Here is a 22484-nt window from a genome sequence, read left to right on the forward strand (position 1 = left end):
GGAATAAGATGCCCATTGACCCTCAAACAAATTTAGTGAACCCACTTGACTCTTCAACCTTTCCATTAACAGATGGAAAAATTCTCTAGTAACACCACCTGCATCTACCCCTAATTCATCCACAAATTCAACACACAGTGCCCTGGTTATATCAAACCCAGGATTCTTGTATTTTCTCAGCATTTGCTTCAGGAGGTCAGTATTCCTGTACACTTGCACACCATGTCACATCCAAAGGGCTTTAAAGCTTCAGCGGTAAACTTTTTGAGGGACATGACAGCATTATCTGTCATCATAATCGGTAAGGCTGCCAAAGGGGTATTCCAAAGCCACTCATCTTGATCACTATTGTCTTCATCAGGATCACATGTGGTTTCTGTATTTAAATAAGAAAGATAATAGTAATTAATGAATTGTCATCTTGATATAAACTGACCACAAACATAACAATAAAATGTAGCTATAATGTTTTGCATAAAATGTTTATTTCATGTCTTAACTGTGCTAGTCAGTTTTTGCTGAGATGGTGAAGAAAATGCCATCCATTAAATGTATATTGCATTTAAATGTGTCAGCTTTTCAAGTGCTACATGTCATAAATCATGGCATTTACTATGTCACAACACTTGCAGCATGTAATCTTAAGTTGATCTACAATAAAGTGAATCAGCTGTTATATCAAGTCAGTCACATCATTACAATAGTCGTGACAAGTAGACATAGAAATGTTTTGCATTTTCATCAAGATTAAAGTTTTGAAACAGATTAAGCACAAAAAGGCGCTAATGGTAACTATTCCTACTTACTCTCTATAGTTATAATCACACCTTTTATTACTCCAAAGAGAAGTTTGTTGACTGCAACTCTTACATCATTCTGAGCTTGTCTGAGAGCTAGTTTTAATAATTTGTTCCCCATCCTTATCAGGGAACATCTCTCTCAGGGTTTCCACTTTACTTTCTTCAGATTCATCAGAGCATGCTGACTGAATAATGTTGGCACTTCCATAATCGTATAACTTAAGGACCTGGTTGCTCTGGATCATCTAAACCAAAAAAGGAGAAGAAAGTTACTAAATTAGGTCTTCAGTTGTTTTTATTCTTTCTATTCTGGTAATGCAAGGTGGTTCTTATAATTATCTGTCAAGTGACTGTCTAAATTCTGCAAATCAGTACAAACTTTAACATTGTAACATGGTGCCGGCATACCACCCAACCCAAGGTAAGGCTTTGCAAATGTCTTAATTGGGCAAATTAAGAGCAGTCACTGGCACTAATACAGTATACATGCATATACACAAATTACTGTACCCAAACGTGCCACAGTTGTTTTCAGTTAGATCTCAATATGAGAATGTCTTTTTGAGACACTGTCAATCGATAGACAAGTGCATTGCACACTCTATCCTCTGAAAAAACAGAAGCTCATGGAAACTCAGACCAATCTATTGATGAAATTTTCTATTTTTATTGTATGAATATGTTATACATGTAGCTTTTAATATCATCACTACAGTAGTTAGTCACTAGAATTAAGGGGAGATACTAACAGTGGCAAATGCAAAATAACATTTATAGTATAAACCTACTGATTCCAACAATGTGGGGGGAAATCCTTATCTGTTCAGGTCTAGAAGACTGTGGTCGGCCAGCATAAGGTGAATCTAAATAATCGTGGAGGGATGATTGTCTTGCTGCTGTGCTTGTACTGGAAGTAATGGCTTATGTACCTGCACCTGCATTGTCATCCTACAAAAAATATATGTTGGGGACAACACAATTATAAATAACTGATTGTGATCATTATCATCTGCTGAGAAATGGAAAGCAGAAAACTATAAACTGTCAATTGGTATTTTCACGTAATGCCATCACAGGTCCTTTACACAGTCCATAACTGTTTTGTTTTGTTAAATTATTTTTGATCTTCTTCTGACTCATGACCCAGCTGGGACAATGTGGATGAATGTGAGTGAGTGAATCTATGCACACAAAATGAGAGAGCTGAATGTCCCAAAGGACATCATGTCTCCCTGCACCTATTACAGAGCGGAAGTGGTGAAACAGAAAGCACTGGGCCACATCCAGACTGTGCAATGCCAGGACCTTTTAGGGATTCGTTTTACAAAAACTCGTGCATCCCACTGCATTACATTTGTCACAGTGTCAGAAAAAGTTATAACCCAATGTGCCTATACAAATATTAGCCCTATGTTTAGCTAAGGGAAAGAAACATTCATGTCACAAAACCAAATTTATCTTCTAATGGGACTTACAGGCCTAGTACTTGTGCAGGTACCAGTACATGAAGTTGCCACAATGACTTCAATATAAATACAACCCTCAGTCTATAGTTGCATGAAATTCCCGGCCCATCGTACACAGCAGATTGCCTTGTGGTGACTTTACCATTTTCTCTGTGAACAAAACGTATCTCTTCTGGCTTCAAGGGTGTAATATTTGGCTTGTTGGTAGGTGGAGAAGAATTGTAAGCAACACATATATAGTGTTCAGAATTTCTGACTCGGAGCTATGATCAGAACATTCAATGTTGCCTTCCCAGATTTCTCTAAATGATTTGTAACACCATGGCTCATCTTTACTTCTTTCTGCAGCTGTGTTGTAAAAAAGTGCCAGTACCACTCTGCGTTTTTTCTGAGGTGTTCCCATGGTCCGACTGTAAGGAGTTCTTGCTCTTTTTGTCGCCTCGATACTGGTCCATTCTGCCCATAACTTCTCATAACATGGCTCATATTCGCCAGAGCATTATCAATTGTCGCACCATAACTGACCACTGTTTCTTGTTGGCTATTGCCAAATATGTAACGTAAAGCATCAGACACTACCAATCAGGAAATATGTCCCAGTTAGTTTTTGCCCTTTTTACAGTCTTTTTAAATAGCCTTTATGTAGTTTTCAAATAAAAAAAACAAGGCAGGACAAGCTCAGCATGGCTGTAAAATCGCTCATCTCCAACCCATATGAATATTGCATCCTCACACTCGGTGGGAACCATGATTCTTTAAATTATACACCCCATCACACAACTTAAATCTACCATCATAGACTATTTGTAAACTCGAGAAAGTTTATTCATACAACAAAAACTACCAGGAAGTTCAGTAAGTAAATCCTCTCTGTGGGATCTTAATCTTACATTTACAGTTGTTGCAAAATTCCCCTTTTTAAAGGAACTTGATATCAGAATGTATCCAGACAAGCATTGTATTTTATCAATTTTATGCAACATTTATACATGATCCATAATTTTGAGAAGCCAAAACTGAGAAATGCCACTAGTCTACAGTGTACCTGAAAACACCACGAACGAAACCAACTGATTGTATATCAGTTTCTAACGACTTTTAATAAAATAAAATTCTAACAAAGAAAGCTGTTGAGGAACCATTCCTCCAGATCAGCTGAATTTACTCAGGTGGATCTCTCAATGTTAGAATACATCTGACACTGCCGGCAAATAACTATAAATTCTCTTTATGACAGCGTTTGCAAGCTTGTCAACGAGTACTTCTCAAAGGTTTCGCAAAGAGAGACGTAACTTACGTTACATGAAGTCTTTGAATCCACATGGACAAAAGCAGTTAAGCTCATGACCTTCACAAGAAGAGTAAGCTTAAGTTTATTTCTTCTTAATTACCTACCAGATTGTTCCTTGTTTATAGCTGGCATGGAGGGCTCTACATCACCATAATAAAGAACATCTCCATCTCTGAAATTAAAAACAAAAGAGAAAAAAACAAAGGAATAAGCTTAAATGAATTTTAATTAAAATTAAAAAAAAATTAAAAAAATAAAAACTGCAAAATACAGGGTGACTTATTTAAGCTTGTATCTAACTGAATCATAACAGTGCCTGCGGTGTTACGCTTCGTTCCTCAAAAGGTTTTGACACATGAAAACGAGCAGTTACTAAGTTTAACAATGTTTTCCGTACGCTAGTATTCTAACCTTACGTACTGTAACAACGAAACATCCTTCAGCTCTCCCAAGTCTTCATTAAAAATCTTCATCTCCTCAGGTATGCCGAGCTCTCTTCTGAGCTCTGCAAGCGATCGCGGAATGGCATAACACTAAGGACAACACACAAATATTACACCTCAAAAGAGCATCACTAGGATTTGAATTCCCAGATAATGGTGTTGACTTACCTTTCCGCCTTGTTTCTGCGTAACAGGCCGAACTAGCACACGAAACATATATACGCGATATAAATAATTAACAAATGGTAAACGCCATAGCGTCTACTATTGAGTTTTATATAATAACCCAAGTTATTCTCCCATTTTGATTGGTTCTCGCCTATGATCTATTAGAGGACAGACGCACGATTGACGTCATCATTTCAAAGTTTTTCCCTCTGTGTTTTAAAATGGCGGAAAGTTTTAAGAATTTAGATAATATTTTACATGACTGGGCAAAAGATAAGGTACAAGAAAGTCTTGTCCAGGCATTGAACAGGTACCAGAAGCATAGTCTAGCAGGAAGAAGAAAGATAAAGCCGTTTCTGTTTTAGACAATGACTCAGAAAAAATACTCGAGCAGTCTCAGTCGGCAGTCGAGCGAGACTAAACCAAACACAAAATTAGTCTTGGTAAGCCGAGAACCATTGCTTTGTCTCGAATTTAACAAACCCAATAAACAAAATGTTTATGAGATTAACTTATTTAAAACATTGAAATTTTCTCAGTCTCAAAATAATTGTTGACACAGTGATTGTCTGGAATGAAACATCAAAACCACTTCTTAAAATCAGTTAAAATAAACACATAACCTTGCTTTCCGATGCGAATGTTCCAGTCCGTTTCAGGGCACAGCAGCGAGCAAAGTATAGCTCACTACAGCTCACGGCCAACTGTATCGCAGCTAAAAGGTGTCTCCGACACTATTTCAAACTGATTTGAGAATCACCAACCACGGAGGACACAAATTTCCACCATCACTAACGCTCCTTTCATTCAAAACTCGAATCGAATGGCCTCCAGGTTGACCGCAGCCGCAAGTTTTCCGAGCGTAGTTTTCCAACTCCTGCAATATTCGAAACAACATCCAAGCTTTTCGGCTCACAGGGCTGCTCTGATGACAAAAAGTGACTTGACTTATCCAGCATTTTCTTTGAGATTTGTAGATTTCGCAGTTCAATTCTGCTTTCGCTGTAAGTTTTCATTCCACGAGAAGCGACGCCTGAGTCAAGTTTGACAGTGGCGTGATTTTCCCGGACCAATCACAATTCTTTGCTACGCATAGCAACCAATGAGATTGCTTCAATTTGTATAGACAATAGATTACGTCAAATGGCTTTTTTCGTGTTCACCAAAGTGGGCAAAGGCCGGCTTTCGAGTTATGTTGAAAGATTTTGAAATAAAAAAAAGCTTTATCGGTAGTAGTTTGTTTCGTTATTATATAAAACAAATAGATTCCATGTTGCCGTGCGTCTGTTCAGTAATAGATCACAGAAGACGTCAAAATGTGATAAGAACATCAGTGACACACTCGGCTATCGCCTCGTGTGCCACTTTTTTGTTCTTAACACATTTTGACGTCATCTGTGATCTATTACTGAACAGACGCACGGCAACATGGAATCTATTTGTTAAATGGATGCACGCGGGAGGTTGCTAAGCACGAAAGAAGCGTCTCTAGCTTCTTGAGTGCTTAGCAAACCTCCCAATTGCATCCATAACTCAATAGTGCAAGCTGTGGCATTTACCATTTGTTTTATAACATAACACTGAGACATTGGAACAACAGAAGTCCTTTTATTAAGCTACATCGCAAAAAAATGTTCCTGTAGTCTTACATGACAAGAGAAAACAAGCGCGCGAAAATTCATTCATGACAACCGACTGCACACCAGTAACTCGATAAAGTTTCATCTTCACACAACTGTGAAGCCAGTTTCGCATTTCTGGGAGAAGGACGTCAACCATTACTTTGGAAACAATGTCTGTCAAAAGATTTGCTTTTTAAACATTAGCACACATGTCAGCAGCGTACACCCATGGGCAAATAGTAGACGCTAAATTAACCAATCAGAGCGCGCGCTTTGCTTTACTTATGTTATAATCGTATACATGGGCTCAAAGCCCATACGTAACGTATGTCAACAAGTATACGCGGCAGAAAAACCCGCGTATACCCTGTTGTAATTTTGAAACGAATGGCCAACCATAGTTCTCAGACTTAGTGGTAATTTGGGATTATTGTATATGTCAAAAATTCATCTTACCTCAGAACATTAGGAACCAGTCCCTTGTAAAATCCTTTCACCCCTTCTTATCTATAATTTTGAAATGGAATACATCAGGAAGATGTCACGTTAAGACGACATTGATATAACTACAGTGACACGCCACGCATTACCCAGTTGAGCTCAAGACACCTGCTGGGTTTGAAAAAGCGTCCTTCTGCTGATTCTGACAAGTAATACTAATAATTCTCTACTTGTCGCCCCCCCCCCCGGGGGGGGGGGGGTACTACCAGAACAACTGGATGGGGCTGTGCGGCCCGCTTGCCCTTACCCTATTTATGACCAAATTCTGCAATATTCACTACCCTATTTATGACCTGACCCTTAACTTAAAACCCTGTTTCAGACCTGTGTATTAATTAGTTCCCAAGTTCAGACCAATGTTAAATTACTATAAACATAATTTGTGAGGGGCTTTTGTCAATTTTCTTTTCGATAATGATGAAAAAGTGGCTTCTTCTTAAAAACATATCCATATCAAGGCTAGAGTGCAAAACCCACACCCTATTTACGAACAAAATGGCCAAAATCAGCTTAAATCGATACCCTATTTATGACCAAAACGGCTGAAAAACTATACCCTTTGCGGCCACACACACATATACAGCTCATGTAAGGAAATACCCCCCTCACCCCCCCCCCCCCCCCTCCCCAGGGAGTGTCGAATGTCTAATGCATTTTGATGGAGGGTGCTTTCCATTACATCCAAAATTTCGGTTCGAATCTCCAGACCGGCAATTCCCGAGTGGAACAGCATTTTTCATAATTTCCAGACTTTGGTATGCCCAAATTTTGTCGAGTTTCTCCCCGTGGATTTCCGTTCCATTTTATTTTGCATGCAGATTTTTTTTCAAATCTCTTAGTTGATTCGCTCGGTTAGTTTTTCGAAAATTTAACAATTTTCGGAATTTCCAGAGGCTTTGGTAGGACATTTCCGTACCATTTGCCTGGATTTGGAAATTCAGGAACTTTTAATCCAAGCGGCATAGCGCCGAAAATTTTATTAGCTACGCACTACTGATCTATTAACACAGATGACGTAATCAATAGAAAAGTGAAGTTAAGATGGACCTCTTTTACCCGCTTAGGCCCCGGAGTAAGAATGGACCCTTTCTGGCTCCAATAACTGAGGAGCGGAGGAGGGGGGGTTAAGGGGGGAAACTTTCAACCCTTTGGACCTTATATCTTTTCAGGCGTGAGGGGCAAGAGAGGAGTCCCTTCCCTTGTTGTTCTACTGAAGACGTCCCTAGCCACAATGCTCGAGAATTTGTTAGAGGACGTGGTAAACAAGGAGAGTACAACTTAAAGACAGTCAACAGACATGCACTGTTAGCTTAAGTCGAACACAATAACCATTGACTATTTAATTTCATTGTTTCTCGCTGAATAAGAGATCTCGACTCGACTCTCACCTGAACATTTTTCGTACTATGTCCACTACTCGTTTGTACTCGGCCATTGTGTACTGATTCTTAAAACTAGAAAATTGACAATTGCGATAGTTCAGTTCAGGTATCGTGACTTAACATTGAACCCTCCTCTCAGCAAACACTGCCATCTTTTAATCTGTTCTTTAAAGTAAGGTCTGTTCTTCCCATGACGCGTGGCTCGAGCTTCATTCGACCGCCAAAAGATACCATTTAAAACGGAAATGACAGCATTTTTCTTACCCTAAAGGATACTCTGACGGCAAAAAAAGAGTGCCGATTTGTCTTAAACATCCTAAGTGAGACCAAAATCCGTGATTTAACCCCTAAGCGAGACGACGAGCATCCCTGACCTTTTGAAATCAAATGGGAGTCCCCGCCCACCTTCAACCCCTCCTTACTTTACCAGCATTTACTTTAAAAGCCTGAATATTAAATTGCAATAAGCGAAGGACGAACAGCTAAACAACCGCAATTATTTTACTGTACATGTAGCTCAAATAGCTTCGTTCAACAGTTGAACACCACACATTCTGGGTTGCCGTGCCTCCATTGGTAACCTCCTCTAGACTGGTTACTAGTCCTACAAAGCCATGCAATGTAACCCATGACCCACTGCTCTTGAAACGCCCTCTGGTCTAAAAAGCTTTGTATGGGAAGTGCTGCACCATTTTGAATGACATCAAACAATCCCTGTTCAGTCCTTACCTGAAGCCTTGACCTGACCACTTGATAGGGATACGTTGCAGTGGCAGCAAACATTTTTGACAATGACACCATTATAAGATATTCCGTGGATTTCTAGGAAAAAAGTAATATTGAGTCAGGTTCTAAATGCATTATTTCAGCCTCTAAATGAACAGATTTACATGTAAATACTATTCCCTAAAACATATCATATTCACAGCTTCTAGTATCACTGACCTACATGTATATGCTAAGTTAACTTTGAGTTGTGGTTATTTTTGAAATCCATTACAGGTCATTTATTAGCACCTATTCTAGCCTTAAAGTCTCGGTGTCTTTCATTTTTTCAAGATAATTCAGTTTTATCCTCCGTGCAAGTAATTAGCTTGTAAGCCACACATGTACGCTGTGAATTTTAACTCGATGTTTATTCGTTGGTATTTGTATCTGTATTTGGTTTGACTGAAAAGAAAAGAATGATAAACACAGCGAAATAGAATACCATGAAAAGAACTGAAATAAAACACTTACAAGCTTTGCTGGCTCGTGGTAGAGAAATCCAAGAACAATTTATGTTGATGACTAGCTTGTGAAACTAACCGAGCAGGGAAAAATTAACGCCCGGGCGGAGTGTGGGGGTATTCAGTGGACACACTTTTATTTAAAAATACGTTGTGTAAGTGATCCCGTAAAATTAAAGGACATTTCACTCGCACATAATTACCATCACACACCACGATAGACACAAGGGAGAGACTGGCTGGGCAAACAAACAAATCTTTATTGATGTCGTTCCGCTAAGGAAAAGAGACCCATGGGTAGGGTGGGCTGGGTCTTTCTTAATTCCTGACACGCGATTGCTGACAAGCTGACAAACCGCACGCTATATATTACAATGCGGATGACCGCTGACAGGGTTACCATAGTAATTACTGTATTTGATCCAAGTACCAAAACCCTCAATTACCATCACACACCACGATAGACACAAGGGAGAGACCGGCTGGGCAAACAAACAAATCTTTATTGATGTCGTTCCGCTAAGGAAAAGAGACCCCAAAGCCAGGAAAAGAAAGGTGGAGTTAATGTGTGTCGCAGTTTGGTGGTGATTGAATCGAGGATTTTGAACTTTTCGTCATTTGACATGGTTAGATACACTAAATAAGCATCGCTAAGCCAGTCGCCGTGCGACTTGATAAACTCGGTAGGAGCGCGATTATTGAAGGCGAAGGAAGCACCCCCGCGACGAAAACTGTGGGACGAGTAACATGTTGGATCCAACCCTAAGCTGGAAACTGCTCTCTTAATGAAAGAGTTATAATGGTGTGCTAAAATCGGCTGGTACTGATTATTGATGTACACACCAAACAGGGGCGAAAATGGCTCGGGTATGAGTGGAAGCGGGATTTCGAGAATACGCTGATTAAATTGTAGGGTCTTCGTGCGGGTGACCGAGAGGACAGCACCACGAGCAGAAAATTTAACACTAGAGCGCCTTAGAAAAAGGGGACTGTGATGAGAAAGATCGCCGAGCGTGCGCGGAACCAAATTAGATATCCGTAAAAAGGAGAAAAAGGCAACGAGAAAAAGCGCAGCCATGCAGGTATGGAAAACGTTGCCAGGGTCGAATTGGCGTGAGATTTGTAAAAGGATATCTACACTCATGGCGTGCTTGCGCGCGGTGAAATCGCCTAAAAGCCTTCTGACGGCCCGGTTTGCGAGACGTGTGTCGTAATCGCCTATAAAGGCGCAACTATAACCTAAAGACTCATTGATATGCGAGAGAATGCTGAGGTAATTCCTAACCGACGAAAAAGACTTGAGTGACTGAGAGAGAAATGCGAGATAGGCCAGGTATGTGGCCTTTGTAACAGGGAAAAAGGGAAATTTAAAATGAGAACAAAATAACTGAAAAGCGCGGAGATAAGTTCGCATTGTCCTCTTGGTTGAGTCTTGGAAGGCGAGCGTCAGGAGCTGAGACTGATATGACTAGAGCGCCAAGCAGTCGTCTGCCGAGAGAAAAAGAAACGAGAAAATGGCTTAAAGAATTGTAAAGTGAAAAACGCTGTCGCTGAGTGCTATCTCGCAGAAATCTTGCTCCGCCAGTACAGAAGAAACTCGAGTCGCGAATTCCGATCCTAAATGGAGTCGGCTTAGGGCATCCGCAAAGAAATTAGCGGAGCCCTCAACATAGCGTGCGCGTAAATTAATGTTGTTAATGGCTAAACATAGCCAGAGCTCCCGAAGACAGGTCTGCATGAAAAGGTCTTTGGATCGCTGATTGTTAATAGCGTGGACAGTGGCCTCATTGTCGACCAAGAGTTCCAAAGTGAGCCCTTGAAGTTTGCTATGCCAGGTCTTCACGGCGACAACGACAGTTAGTAATTCCAGCTGATTGATGTGGAGACGCTGCTGCAAGATGTCGTCCGGAAACTTGCAGTGGAAAAATTCGCCGAAACAAACGGCTCCACAGCCGGTAAGGCAAGCGTCCGTAGCAAAAAGGTGAGGATTGGAGACGACAATGTCAGTTGGAATTACTGAGACACCATTGAAATGTTGCAAGAAAAACATCAAGCATTGGAGATCAGATCGAACGTCATCTGGGATTTTAGTTCGTGACTTACAATTTAGTGGAGCGTGTTTTAAGGTGTTGATTAGGCGGCACATAAAAGCGCGTCCGGGGCGGACACACGAGGTCACGAAGGCCAACTTTCCGAGGAGCCGTTGCAAATCTTTCCTAGTGCAAGATGTTTTGGTAGACCACGACGAAAGCTCTTCTTGCAATTCTTGTAGGCGAAACTGAGGGACGGTTAAAACCATACTGGCTGTGTTGATCTGCACGCCGAGACAAGTCATTTCACAACTTGGTGGGGTGTCCTTTTCGGGTGATGCTTGTAATCCTAGCTCAGAAAAAAGTCTGTTCATGCATGTGAAGGCATGGTGAGAGGAAGTGGGTTGTGCGGCGCCGTAAAAATCGTCGATGTAAACGTAAGCCATAATGCCATGATTATTTAAAATAAAAGCCGCTGCTTTCGTTGTGCGCTGGCAGGCAATAGTAGCGGAGCGCAGACCAAAAGGTAAAGTCGTATGAAAATAAAATAAGCCATCAATGCACATGCCAAGGAGATGATAATCAGCCGGATCCACAGGAATTTGGCGGAAGAGGGGGGGATGGGGTATTTACGTTTCTTACAATGGATCATTGGGTGTTCCGCACTGTCGCAAACACGGCAGCGGTGGTTTTCCTTGTAAATGGCTTGGGTAGCGTCGCAAGAACATTCCCCAGTGTAATTCCACGTCTCGCATGACTTGGTTTGCTTTGCTTTAGGTAGACGATTGAAAGCTGAAGTAGGCGAGGTGGTACTTGGGGCTCTCAGATCTAAATGCGTAAAGAATGTTTGGGCACGCTCCCTTATTTTGTCGAAGTCGGACCATAACATACGCTTGCTTTGTACGGCATTATGTATGGACAAGTGAAAATTCCGGACACTGGCCCAGGTGTAAGTAGTCGCTTTGTCCATGAGCAACTGTAAATGGCTGAGCATGCTCGAACTGGAGAGCTCTGGCTGTGTTTTTAGGAACTCTAAATAACCACTAACGAACTCACTCATAGACAATTGATCGTACTCCAACGTACCTTTACTGGAGAAAACGTACTGGTTTGGTAAGGTGGAGGATGCCTTCTGGCGCGTGCGAAGTGTATCCAAAGTTGGAAAACTGGCGATAGCCGGATTCAAGGGTGTGGAGGCTGCAAGAACATTCGCGAGCGGAAGATCAGAGCTCGCGTAATCTGGAGTAAGCTGTTGTTGGTTTGCATTCGGGGCCGTCAGCTTGGCCAATTCCAACTGTGTCTTGGTGATCTCGAGTTGTAGTTTAAGGTTGTCCTGCCGAGTACGCTCGAGTTCCATCTCGGAGGAGATTGCAGGCGGCGTGATTCCCTCACTGGTTTTCGCGCTCGCTGATTTTTTGGATTTTTTCTTCGGTCGTGCCCCTTGAGCTGGAGGAGGGTGAAGTTCTTGCTCTTCCATGAGACGAGTGAGATCATCAAGATTGTACTCGAAATCCTTAGCCATGGCCATCTTTTTGGAGAGTTAGTCGCTGCGAAAGTCGGAGATATTATACGAGATTGACGAAACAGGCAACTAGAAGTCTTTCTTAACGCTACTGACACGTGATTGCTGACAAGCTGACAAACCGCACGCTATATATTACAATGCGGATGACCGCTGACAGGGTTACCATAGTAATTACTGTATTTGATCCAAGTACCAAAACCCTCACGTAACAAGACATACTTTTCCCGCGTAAAATGTAAATATGGCGGACAAAGTGGACGAGGAATATCTCCGTCTGCATTTGCATGATTATAGAAAGGAAAGTGGCTATGTCTGTTTTTTTCGAGGGTGATCTTAAAGAATTTCTCGAAGAATATATGTCTCCGAATTCAAGCTGCTTTGTTCTGTCAGATCGCCATAGCAAGGAGTCTTACTTGCAGGAGGAATGCGAATTTATACAAGATTTGCCGAGATGATGACAGAGAAGACTGGGTGGGCTGCGACGGGTGCGCCCAATATTTCCATGCGAACTGCCTCGGTGTCAGTTATTCCAAAGTCCTCTCACAGCCATTCTTCTTTTGCCCTCATTGACAACCATTTTTATAGTTGATTGCATTATAAACTAGCCCCAGATTATTTGTCTTAGACAAGATTTTTGTTTTTAAACCAGTCTTAATTCCATTTGTAAATTCTTGAGCCTCTTACCATGCAGTTGTTTTGAACACGGCATATCATTATATCGATTCCGTGTCAGTAAACCTAAAAGTGAAACTAAGAAACATTAATACTCTTCTGTTTTTTCTTTGCCGTTAAATTAATTAAACCTTAGTCAGCTGCCACAGTGATGGAACAACGTACTTCAGTATGCCTCGGAAAAAGACCACCTTTGTCCGCTTTATATCAATGCAGAACTCGGAATGCTACCATTCGATTGTAATGAATTTTTGCCGGACGACACGCGCGCAATGGCGTAATTGTAACTTATGTACAGAAGAGGGGAAAAAGAATTGAGTATTATAAATTCGCAAACAGAGGTAAAAATGATACCAGGTGTGCAACCGTTGAGCGAATGTACACTTTTGAAAGTTTTAAGCGTTATTTGATGACAATTGATGACACCTAAATAGAGTAATTTAAGGTCATTCCCCAGTATTGCCTTGCGCATCCCTACTGCGCATAATTTCACGCATGATTAGCGCGCGCGTTAAAAAAATGGCGGCTTTTTGTTTACAGTTGGACCTCGCCATAGAGGTAAATCGTCATTTTCTCGCAAACGAGTATGGTGACCTATCATTTTTTTCTGTTGTTTTGAATTGAGTAATAAATTTCTCTGTGTAAAATAAATATGGACCAATTCTCAGTGTAGAACAAAAAGCAATCGTCGGAAACGTGAGTTTAGGAAGCAATCTTCACTAGAATCATGATGCTATTATAAGGATTTATATGGGTATAAACAAGGTGCTGTTGCTCCTAAACGAACATGGGGACCCCTCATTTTTATTTCAAAATTTAAGTTCCCATAATATAAACAATCAATAGGCAGAGTTTCACAAAAATCTCAGTGTAGGTTTTATTTCAGTGGAATGACCTTAAAACTTTAAAGATATGTGTGAACGGTACTTAAATATTCCGTGACGCTTACACAACATATTTTTTATCTAAAAGCATGCCCGCTGAACACCCCACTCTCCGCCCTGGCGTTAATTTTTCCCAACCGAGCACATGGCTCAGACCATAATACTTCGAACACTGTTACCCAGTCCCCGAGGACCAGGAGTGGGAAATAACCAAAAAAATAATTGATACGTTTTGTAACTAACATACGCACTGCAGACATATTTTAATAGTGTGTTTGAATGTCTGCTTGCATGTTTTGTTCGAATACCTTTGCTTCAATCTTACTCTTAAGGTTTCAAATACATATTAAAACAATGACATTTATTTACCAGTTTCTTATTGATTGGTGTTCCAAAGCACTGGCTGTGGCCCTTCTTTAGTTCTTCATATGCCATAAACTGCAGCGCTCCATGTGAAACACCAATAAGTCCCGGTGCATACCCCTGCAGATCAACTGAACAAAATTTACATGAAGAGGCTTGCAGATTCTAAAAAAAATTTACAGGTCTATTTTGCATGTACCGGTATATGTTGTGGTTCAGTTCATAGTTAATAGAGGGGAGTGGTCATGAAGCCCAGCAAACATCAAAGGAGCAAACAAAGATGCCAAGATTTACATTGGAAGGTCCAAGACCGCACGCGCACAATCTTTTGTTTTGCGCTCATACACTATACATGAATTACATAGTAATGGTCAGTTCCTCAATCAGTAGTAAACAGTTATTGTGTTTTGTGCACGGTCAAGGCCAAAAAAGCGAACAAAAACAAACAACAAAGAACTTTGAACTTTGGATTTCATAACCATACCCCTCTATTAACTTTGTTCAATTCTAGCCTTCGTAAAATTTGATATTTTACTTTCTTTGACCTTCATTACGATAATCATAATATTACCGTGAATACACCAGAACAATGTAAAATGCAAAATTAAACCAAGGTTAAAATTGAACCACAGCAAATACAGTCAAACCCCTCCTCAGAGACACTTCCACGATACGGTCACCAGATAAATCAGAATTCATAGAATCTCCACCTGTATGATACAGATACTACCATACCATGGGCACTCAGTTTGGCCTTTCGTCACCTGTACTGGAGAGGCTCAACTTGGCTTTATTATCAGTTTTTATAATATAGATAGGACCCTGCGCACGCTCTGATTGGTCGAAAACCGATCTTTTATCAGAATACAAAACATAGAAAAAGTGTGTCTTATTGTTTTTCGTCACATTACCTCTACATCATAAAGCAAATAAAGAAGCCTAAGTTATGTAAAAGTACACTGTGATAAAACACTCTGGACATTTGAGAACACTCGAGAAATGTAGAAAACACTCACCTGCAGCTTGTTTTTTCTACATTTCCCTTGTGTCATCAAATGCCCGGAGTGTTTTATGACAGTATAATATACGGCTTAGGCTTCTTTAAGTGTTAAATAATGTAAAGACGACAACGATCATCAGCGTTAATGAAATAAAAGGTCCTACTGCAGTATCTTACTGCAATATGGTAATGCTCAGTGCCACACCAAAGTGACATACACCTCGCCCCGAGTGCACATGTTCATAAATCATTATGGTCATAACTGAAACTCAAGGAAAAGATCATATTCACAAAATACTTTACAATTAGCAATATGAGATTTTTTGACGGGCAATACTCTTACCTTGTACAATCCTTGGAGTCCCTCATGTCTCCATAACTTTAACAGTGCGTCTGTGAGACAGAATTGTTTCAAAAGGATAAGAATGAGACCGCATAATGTTGACACTAGAGGATGGTGCTTTAACCCCCAACTCACCACCCCGCTAAGCCAGACGTAAACTAAGAGTTAAGGGTATTAGAAGTTGTGCAAGTCTGAGAAGACATAGACTATGAGTAGTCCCCTTTATCTTAGTCCGTCGTGCGTGATGCGAAAGAAAACCGCGAAAAAAAAAAAAAATATAGCCGCGCGAAATCCTAGAGGCCAGGAGCGTGCGAAAGGACAGAAGGTAGAGTTGCTTGATACAGCAGCCAACCATAAAACACATACCGTAAATCCTCGAATTGGCGCCCCCACCCCTCGAATAAGCGCCCCCTTCAAAATAAGCGTCCCTCCTATCGACCAGACTTTAAAATAACCCCCCCCCCCTCCTCATCGAATAAGCGTCCCCCTCCCTCCCTCCATTTTGTGGACGAGTACTGCGACAACAAAGGATGTATAGTTTCCGTCATGTAGTATTAGATTTGTACATTGTTTCAGTTTGTGAACATGTTAAGTGAACACGTTGAATACGTTAAGTACTAACTGTGCCGCAATTTAAACTTTACGATCAGCTTTTTATTTCGATGAACAGTTTATGTTGTTGTTTACGCGTAGATGATGTATCAAAAAAATTATCATGTCAGGCCACCATTTGGGAAAAATTAAATAAGTGCCCCCCTTGAATAAGTGCACCCGATCTCCTAAATTTGAAATAAGCGCCCCGGGCGCTAATTCCAGGATTTACGATTTTTTTTTTCTTTTTTTCTTTATACACGGTTAAAAATCATCAGGTAATACTAATATTTAAAATTAATACTAATAAACTACTAATAAACAGTCCATGCTAAATACTAATTAATACAAATTGAAGTAGTGAATCCTAATTTAAATATTAAACTAATCCTGTTTTCCATGAATGCTGTGTCTAACTTTGCTTTTAAATTGATTAAAGGATTTTATCATCCTGAGATTGTAGGGTAGGCTGTTCCAGAGAGTTGCACCACTGTAACTAAAGCTATTTTTCATATAGTTAGTTCGTGGATGAGGTACAACCAGTTTGTTTTCGGAATCCCTTAAAGAATAGCGCATTCCACTACGTTTTAGAAATTTAGACGTTAGGTATTCGGGAACCAAGCCATTTAAAGATTTATGTACCATTAAGGCTTTCTGAATTTGACGCTGGGTACACAAATCTTTCCAACCCAGTTGTCGTATTAGACCTTTGGCATCAGTATCATAACTAGAGGAAGTTAACACGCGAGCGGCGCCGTTCTGAAGCTTTTGTAGCCTGTCCGACAAAGTTTTACCGCAATTACCCCAGACAAGATTGCAGTAGTCAAAATGAGGTTGAATTAGAGCACTGTGTATATAAAGCAGTGTAGCTGGTGGAACAAAAGGCCTAACTCGTTTTATGGCACCAATCCCAGATGCAATCTTTTTAGACAATTTATCAATATGGGTTTGCCAAGTTAGGTTTTCGTCGATCAACAAACCGAGCGATTTGACTGAGGAGACACGATTTATTGGAATATTATTAATTGAGTGCTCAAGTGTATCTGGAAGGGTATTCAATCTTTGTCTGGAACCAATCAACATAAATTCAGTTTTAGTCGCGTTTAAAGTAAGTTTGTTAGAAGTAAGCCATTTGTTTAAATTACTTAGATCGTGATTTAGATTAGACTGTATAGAACTCAGATCATCTCCCGCATATGTGATGTGCGTGTCATCAGCGTACATCCTAGGCTGACATGATGATAAGCAGTTGGGCAAGTCGTTAATGTAAATAAGAAATAATAGTGGACCTAGGATTGTTCCTTGGGGTACCCCACATTTTAGCGAACAGGTTTGAGAAAGCGAACCATTAACAAGACATCGTTGTGTACGGCTAGTTAAATGAGTTGAACCAGTCAAGAGCTATTCCTTGAACTCCGTAAAGGTTCATTTTAGTTAAAAGAATTTCATGATCAACAGTGTCGAACGCTTTTTTTTAAATCGAGAAAAACTACTGCATTAACATTTCCGCGATCGATATTAAACGCCCAACTATCGGTAACTTCTAATAGAGCAGTAACAGTTGAATGCAATGAGCGAAAGCCCGACTGTTGTTTAGAAATTACGTCCTCTTTAGTTAGAAAGCTATATAGCTGGTCATACACGATCCTCTCGAATACCTTAGCAATTACTGGAACGACTGAAATTGGTCGATAATTATGTAGATCAGATCGCTCACCCTGCTTAAACAACGGAGTAACTCTAGCACATTTCCAATCGTCAGGAAATATACCAGAAGTCAAAGACTTGTTAAAGAGGTCAGATAAAGAGACCGAAATAAGATCAGCACATTCACGGATTAATCTAGCAGAAATGTTATCAAGACCTGTTGCTTTAGATCTAGACAATTTGTTTAGATGAGAAGAAACAATATTACTGCTAGTTGGACAGAAATGGAATGTTTTGTTGTTACAAGTGATAAAGTTAGTGTAGCTCGAATCATCATTTTGACCTATTGAAGGTATTTCATTGGCAAGTCTGGGCCCGATTGTTGAAAAATGGTCATTAAAAGTATCTGAAATTTCACTAGAATTATTGATTACAACGTCATTAACTTTTAGGTCTTTCACAGTCTCATTGGTTTTACGGCGAGATGTAAGTTCATTAATTGTTTGCCAAGTTTTCTTAGAGTTGCCCTCAAATTGCATAAAAGCTTTCGAAAAATAAGATGCCTTAGCAGTTTTGATCCTATTATTTATTGAGTTTCGCAGCTTTTTATACTTTGCCCAATCGCATGGATCATTTGACTTAACAGCTTTTCTCTTGGCAGCGTCACGATCGCGCATACCTTTCTTCAAGTCTGAGTTGCTCCAGGGTGCCTTATGTGATCTTATACGTTTAGTTCTAAATGGAGCATGAATGTTGACAATGCTCAGAAATTTTGCTTTCCAGTCAGCCCACAAAATATTTGGATCATCAGAATTACAGCTCCAGTCTTGTTGATAGATATCGTTGCGAAATTTTCCACGATTAAAGTTGTGAAAATTTCTGTAAGATATGGTAGAATGCCCCTTTGATGGGAAATCGGGAGATAGTTTACGATAAACATAAATAAGGCTATGATCGCTGATGCCAATATGAGAGACACCGGAACAGACTACCCTGTCAACATAGTTCGTATAGATTAAGGCAATTAATGTTGATGAGGATTCAGTTATGCGGGTCGGTTCAGTGATGAGTTGTTGGAGCCCATATAAATCAGATATTTCACTTAAACGACGAGTATTCGTATCATAATGGGGAGAGGCCAAATTGCAGTTACAATCGCCTACTAAGTAATATTCAAAGCCAAGGGAATCTAATTTACCGATAAGTGATTCATAATACGAAAATGACTCTATCGAGGAACAAGGAGGTCTGTACCAAGTGATTACAAAAAATGGCTTTGAATTGGGTTTACGAATTTCTAGACATAAATTTTCAAGGTTAACTACATTCAAATCAGAACGAACCACAAAATTAATCGAAGTTTTTAAGTAGAAGCACACACCTCCGCCATTTCTATCTCTATCACGACGAATTAATTCATAGCCTGGAATATGGAGCTCACAACTTTTGATAGATTCATCAAGTTTGGTTTCGTTAAGTGAGAGAATATCAATAGAATAATCATCAAGAAGAATTCTAAGTTCATCAATATGCTTTGTAAGACTATTGATATTTAAACCGGCAATTTTAAAACCGCGTCCAGGCGGTAGAGAATAAGAGATATTTGAAAAAGTGGCCGTTGGGGAAGAGGTATGCTTGTCAAGCAGGATCAAAATGTCGAAGAGTGATATTTATGTACCGAGTTGCCATATTTATGTCCAAATTACATTATATATATCCAAAGTGCAATATATATGTCCAAAACTGCGATATGTATATCCAAATTCGGCGACCTGTTTTCGTTTTATATATAACAGTCAAATGATTTTACATATTTCAATACAGTTTCGATATAAATATTTCACGGACTCTTCTCGATATATATTTCATGCGGTCAGTATTTCATGTAAGTCTACATGACCTGTCCCGCATCTCGCGAGAATGACGCCTCGAGCCTCCATGTGAGTAAGGAAGAGTTCCCTGGCGACGTGGTCTTCGCCGGTTCAGTCTTCTACCATAATTGAATGATGGATTGAAACTGGAAGCAATTTGCTGCTGAGGAGGTTGCCTTTCTGCGTTAGGAGCGAGCAGCGGGGAGAGAGTACATTCACGGTCCCCGTTGGCGGGAAAACGTCTCGGAATCTGAAACCTGCATCGCAGCTCTTCATTCACGTTTTGAAAACCACCACCAGTATTAACGGGTGCCTCTCTGTTGCTTTGATAAATCTGTACATTTGTGGGTAGGTTTGGTTCGCCGATTTCCGAGCTAACGATCTCTCGAACAATCCGCTGAATTCGCCCCTCTTCCGCCGCCATATTGCTGTTTTGCAAAGTCGTCCACTCACGTGTCGGCCTCGACGTCATGCTCGCGAGATGCGGGACAGGTCATGTAGACTTACATGAAATACTGACCGCATGAAATATATATCGAGAAGAGTCCGTGAAATATTTATATCGAAACTGTATTGAAATATGTAAAATCATTTGACTGTTATATATAAAACGAAAACAGGTCGCCGGATTTGGATATACATATCGCAGTTTTGGACTTATATATTGCACTTTGGATATATATAATGTAATTTGGACATAAATATGGCAACTCGGTAAATAAATATCACTCTTCGACATTTTGATCCTGTTTGACAAGCATAAAGAGGTATGATTATTTTCATTAATTAAAACAGGATCCAACAAATTTGTTGAAACATTAGACTCGACATTCATGGAACTTGGGGATCAATTATTCCTTAAAAAAATTTATAAAATTTCTTTGCAACAGTTCGTTACCTTCTTTATTTAAGTGGAGTCCACCTTTGTTAAGTTCCTTTGAGGTAATGTTTGAGTGGCTTACGAGTTTCCAATCGTTTTGCTTACAAAATTGCTTCAGGCGTCGGTTAACAGCTTTGACTGCATCACCGTAGGCATCTTTCCTTGTTGTTAGTTCAGATGCGATTATCTCTGCCTCACACGCACCCTCTATTTCTCTGGCTAAGTTAACAATAGCACCCGTGACGTCATTCGGCGGAGAAGATCTCAAATCATTGGTGCCCACATGTAAACAAATTTGGTCGGGGGATCTTTTAATCGTGGGAATAATGTGTGATTTCATGTCATGAATGTTAGCTCCAGGGAATGGATTGACAACTACTCGGTGACCCACGGCTTTCGCAACTTTTATACCATGAACATTCTTTATGAGGGAGTCTCCGACAACGACTTTTATCCGCTCGTCATTCTGTGCTGAAGCCTCACTGTCGGTACGGTTAGGCTTGTTGTTCGTGGAGGTATATTTAGATTTCGTTCCAGTTGAAGACCTTCTTTGTTTCTTGTTAACACCAGTTTTAACAGTTTTCCAGTCATTAGTGTTCTCTTGAGACTCTTGATCCTTAATTTCATCTTGAATTAATGACTTTGAACTATGCAAATTTGCCGATGATGGCGTAGCATCTGAAATGTTCTCTCGGCTTTGTTGGTACAGATCTTTCGAAATAATTGAAACAACGAGTTTTAAGGAATCTCGCTCCTCTTTTGCACGGTCGTAACGTTCGCTCATGGCGGCCATCTGTGTACGTAAATAGTCGTTTTCTTCTTTAAACCTTTTGATCGAAGACTCCAAACCTGCTTCAGTAGGACGATCATCCGAGCAGGACATTTTTTGTTTGATGTCACGTATCTCAGATTTAAGATCTTCAGTAAGAGGACTGAGGCGATGATAACATGGACAATTTCTAACCTCGGGTTGGTCATCATTAGTCTCAACAGCCTCGATGTCTTTAGCAACGCTCTTGTTGGTAGGACTCGGGCGAGAGTCTTCGTTCAAAATTGCTGACTTCAGTCTCTCAGACAAAGCGGCTTTATTCCCTGCTTTAGTTAAACCTCGCATGTCAAGTTCAGACTTGAATTCTTTAAGGCTAAGGTTTTTAAGTTCTTTTCCTTTTAAGGCCGTTCGAAGTAGTTGTTCGCTGTTACTCGTCCCACCATTGCCAGATTCGACAAGATATTCGCAGGGATGAGTATCTTTCACAAGAAAACTGCCGTCATTCGTTGGATTAGTACATAACATTGAAATATCCGGCAAAGAAGATGACTTTCGCAACGTATTCGAGGAAGAAAGTGAACTTTTTTTCGGAGCTCATGTCAAACGTCTTGCCGCCATTATACTAATTTCTTAACAGTGAAAATGACTATGGCAAATAAAAAAAAAGCACACACTGTTAGGTTATGAATGTTTAAAACCATTATGATACTTCCCTCACTCTTAAGACTCAGAGCTTAAGCAGGTGACATATTGATCACCTGAGGAATGAGAATTTTACAATTGAACTAAACATCATTAGTTTCTCTTCCACACACTCTATGCAGTGTTGTACAATGAGGGTATCATTAATTTTCTGCCATTGAATCCGAGACCCTCAATGTCATTGGGTGGAGGGGAAGCAAAACTCACTGTTTCCCGCGGGGCCAGTCATTAAGTGTTTTGTTATACCTCCCAACTCAAAAATAGAATAAAAACTGCGAAGAAATTGTTTGCTTGATGCTGACTGG

At 40.2% G+C, this 22484-nt stretch overlaps 3 protein-coding genes, 1 long non-coding RNA gene and 2 pseudogenes across 4 annotated transcripts in view; all 6 read right to left on the bottom strand.

The window, feature by feature from the left end:
• LOC149104582 (uncharacterized) overlaps positions 1-22484 on the bottom strand; it is a 148006-nt gene that overhangs the window by 63028 nt on the left and 62494 nt on the right. The gene's annotated exons all lie outside the window — the stretch shown is intronic.
• The window catches only part of LOC149104585 (solute carrier family 25 member 32-like), a 33014-nt pseudogene that overhangs the window by 10086 nt on the left and 444 nt on the right, over positions 1-22484 (bottom strand).
• Positions 172-1003, bottom strand: LOC149104588 (uncharacterized). Its single transcript, XR_016201221.1, has 2 exons — positions 828-1003; positions 172-376 (listed from the first exon to the last, which is right to left on the bottom strand). It is a non-coding gene; the product is annotated as an uncharacterized LOC149104588 (long non-coding RNA).
• Positions 11380-12460, bottom strand: LOC149104589 (uncharacterized). Its single transcript, XM_089270897.1, has one exon. It carries the CDS (start codon positions 12458-12460, stop codon positions 11393-11395), a length of 1068 nt encoding a protein of 355 aa, XP_089127023.1. The 3' UTR covers positions 11380-11392.
• On the bottom strand, positions 17762-20252 carry LOC149104590 (uncharacterized). The gene is made up of 2 exons (XM_089271298.1): positions 20109-20252; positions 17762-19591 (listed from the first exon to the last, which is right to left on the bottom strand). Exons 1-2 carry the CDS (start codon positions 20250-20252, stop codon positions 17762-17764), a joined length of 1974 nt encoding a protein of 657 aa, XP_089127424.1.
• Positions 20680-22095, bottom strand: LOC149104591 (uncharacterized; annotated as a pseudogene).

The sequence above is a fragment of the Orbicella faveolata genome, unplaced genomic scaffold, assembly GCF_042242905.1.
Source record: "Orbicella faveolata isolate gen_17 unplaced genomic scaffold, um_ofav_v1 contig_34, whole genome shotgun sequence".
Lineage (NCBI taxonomy): Eukaryota > Metazoa > Cnidaria > Anthozoa > Scleractinia > Merulinidae > Orbicella > Orbicella faveolata.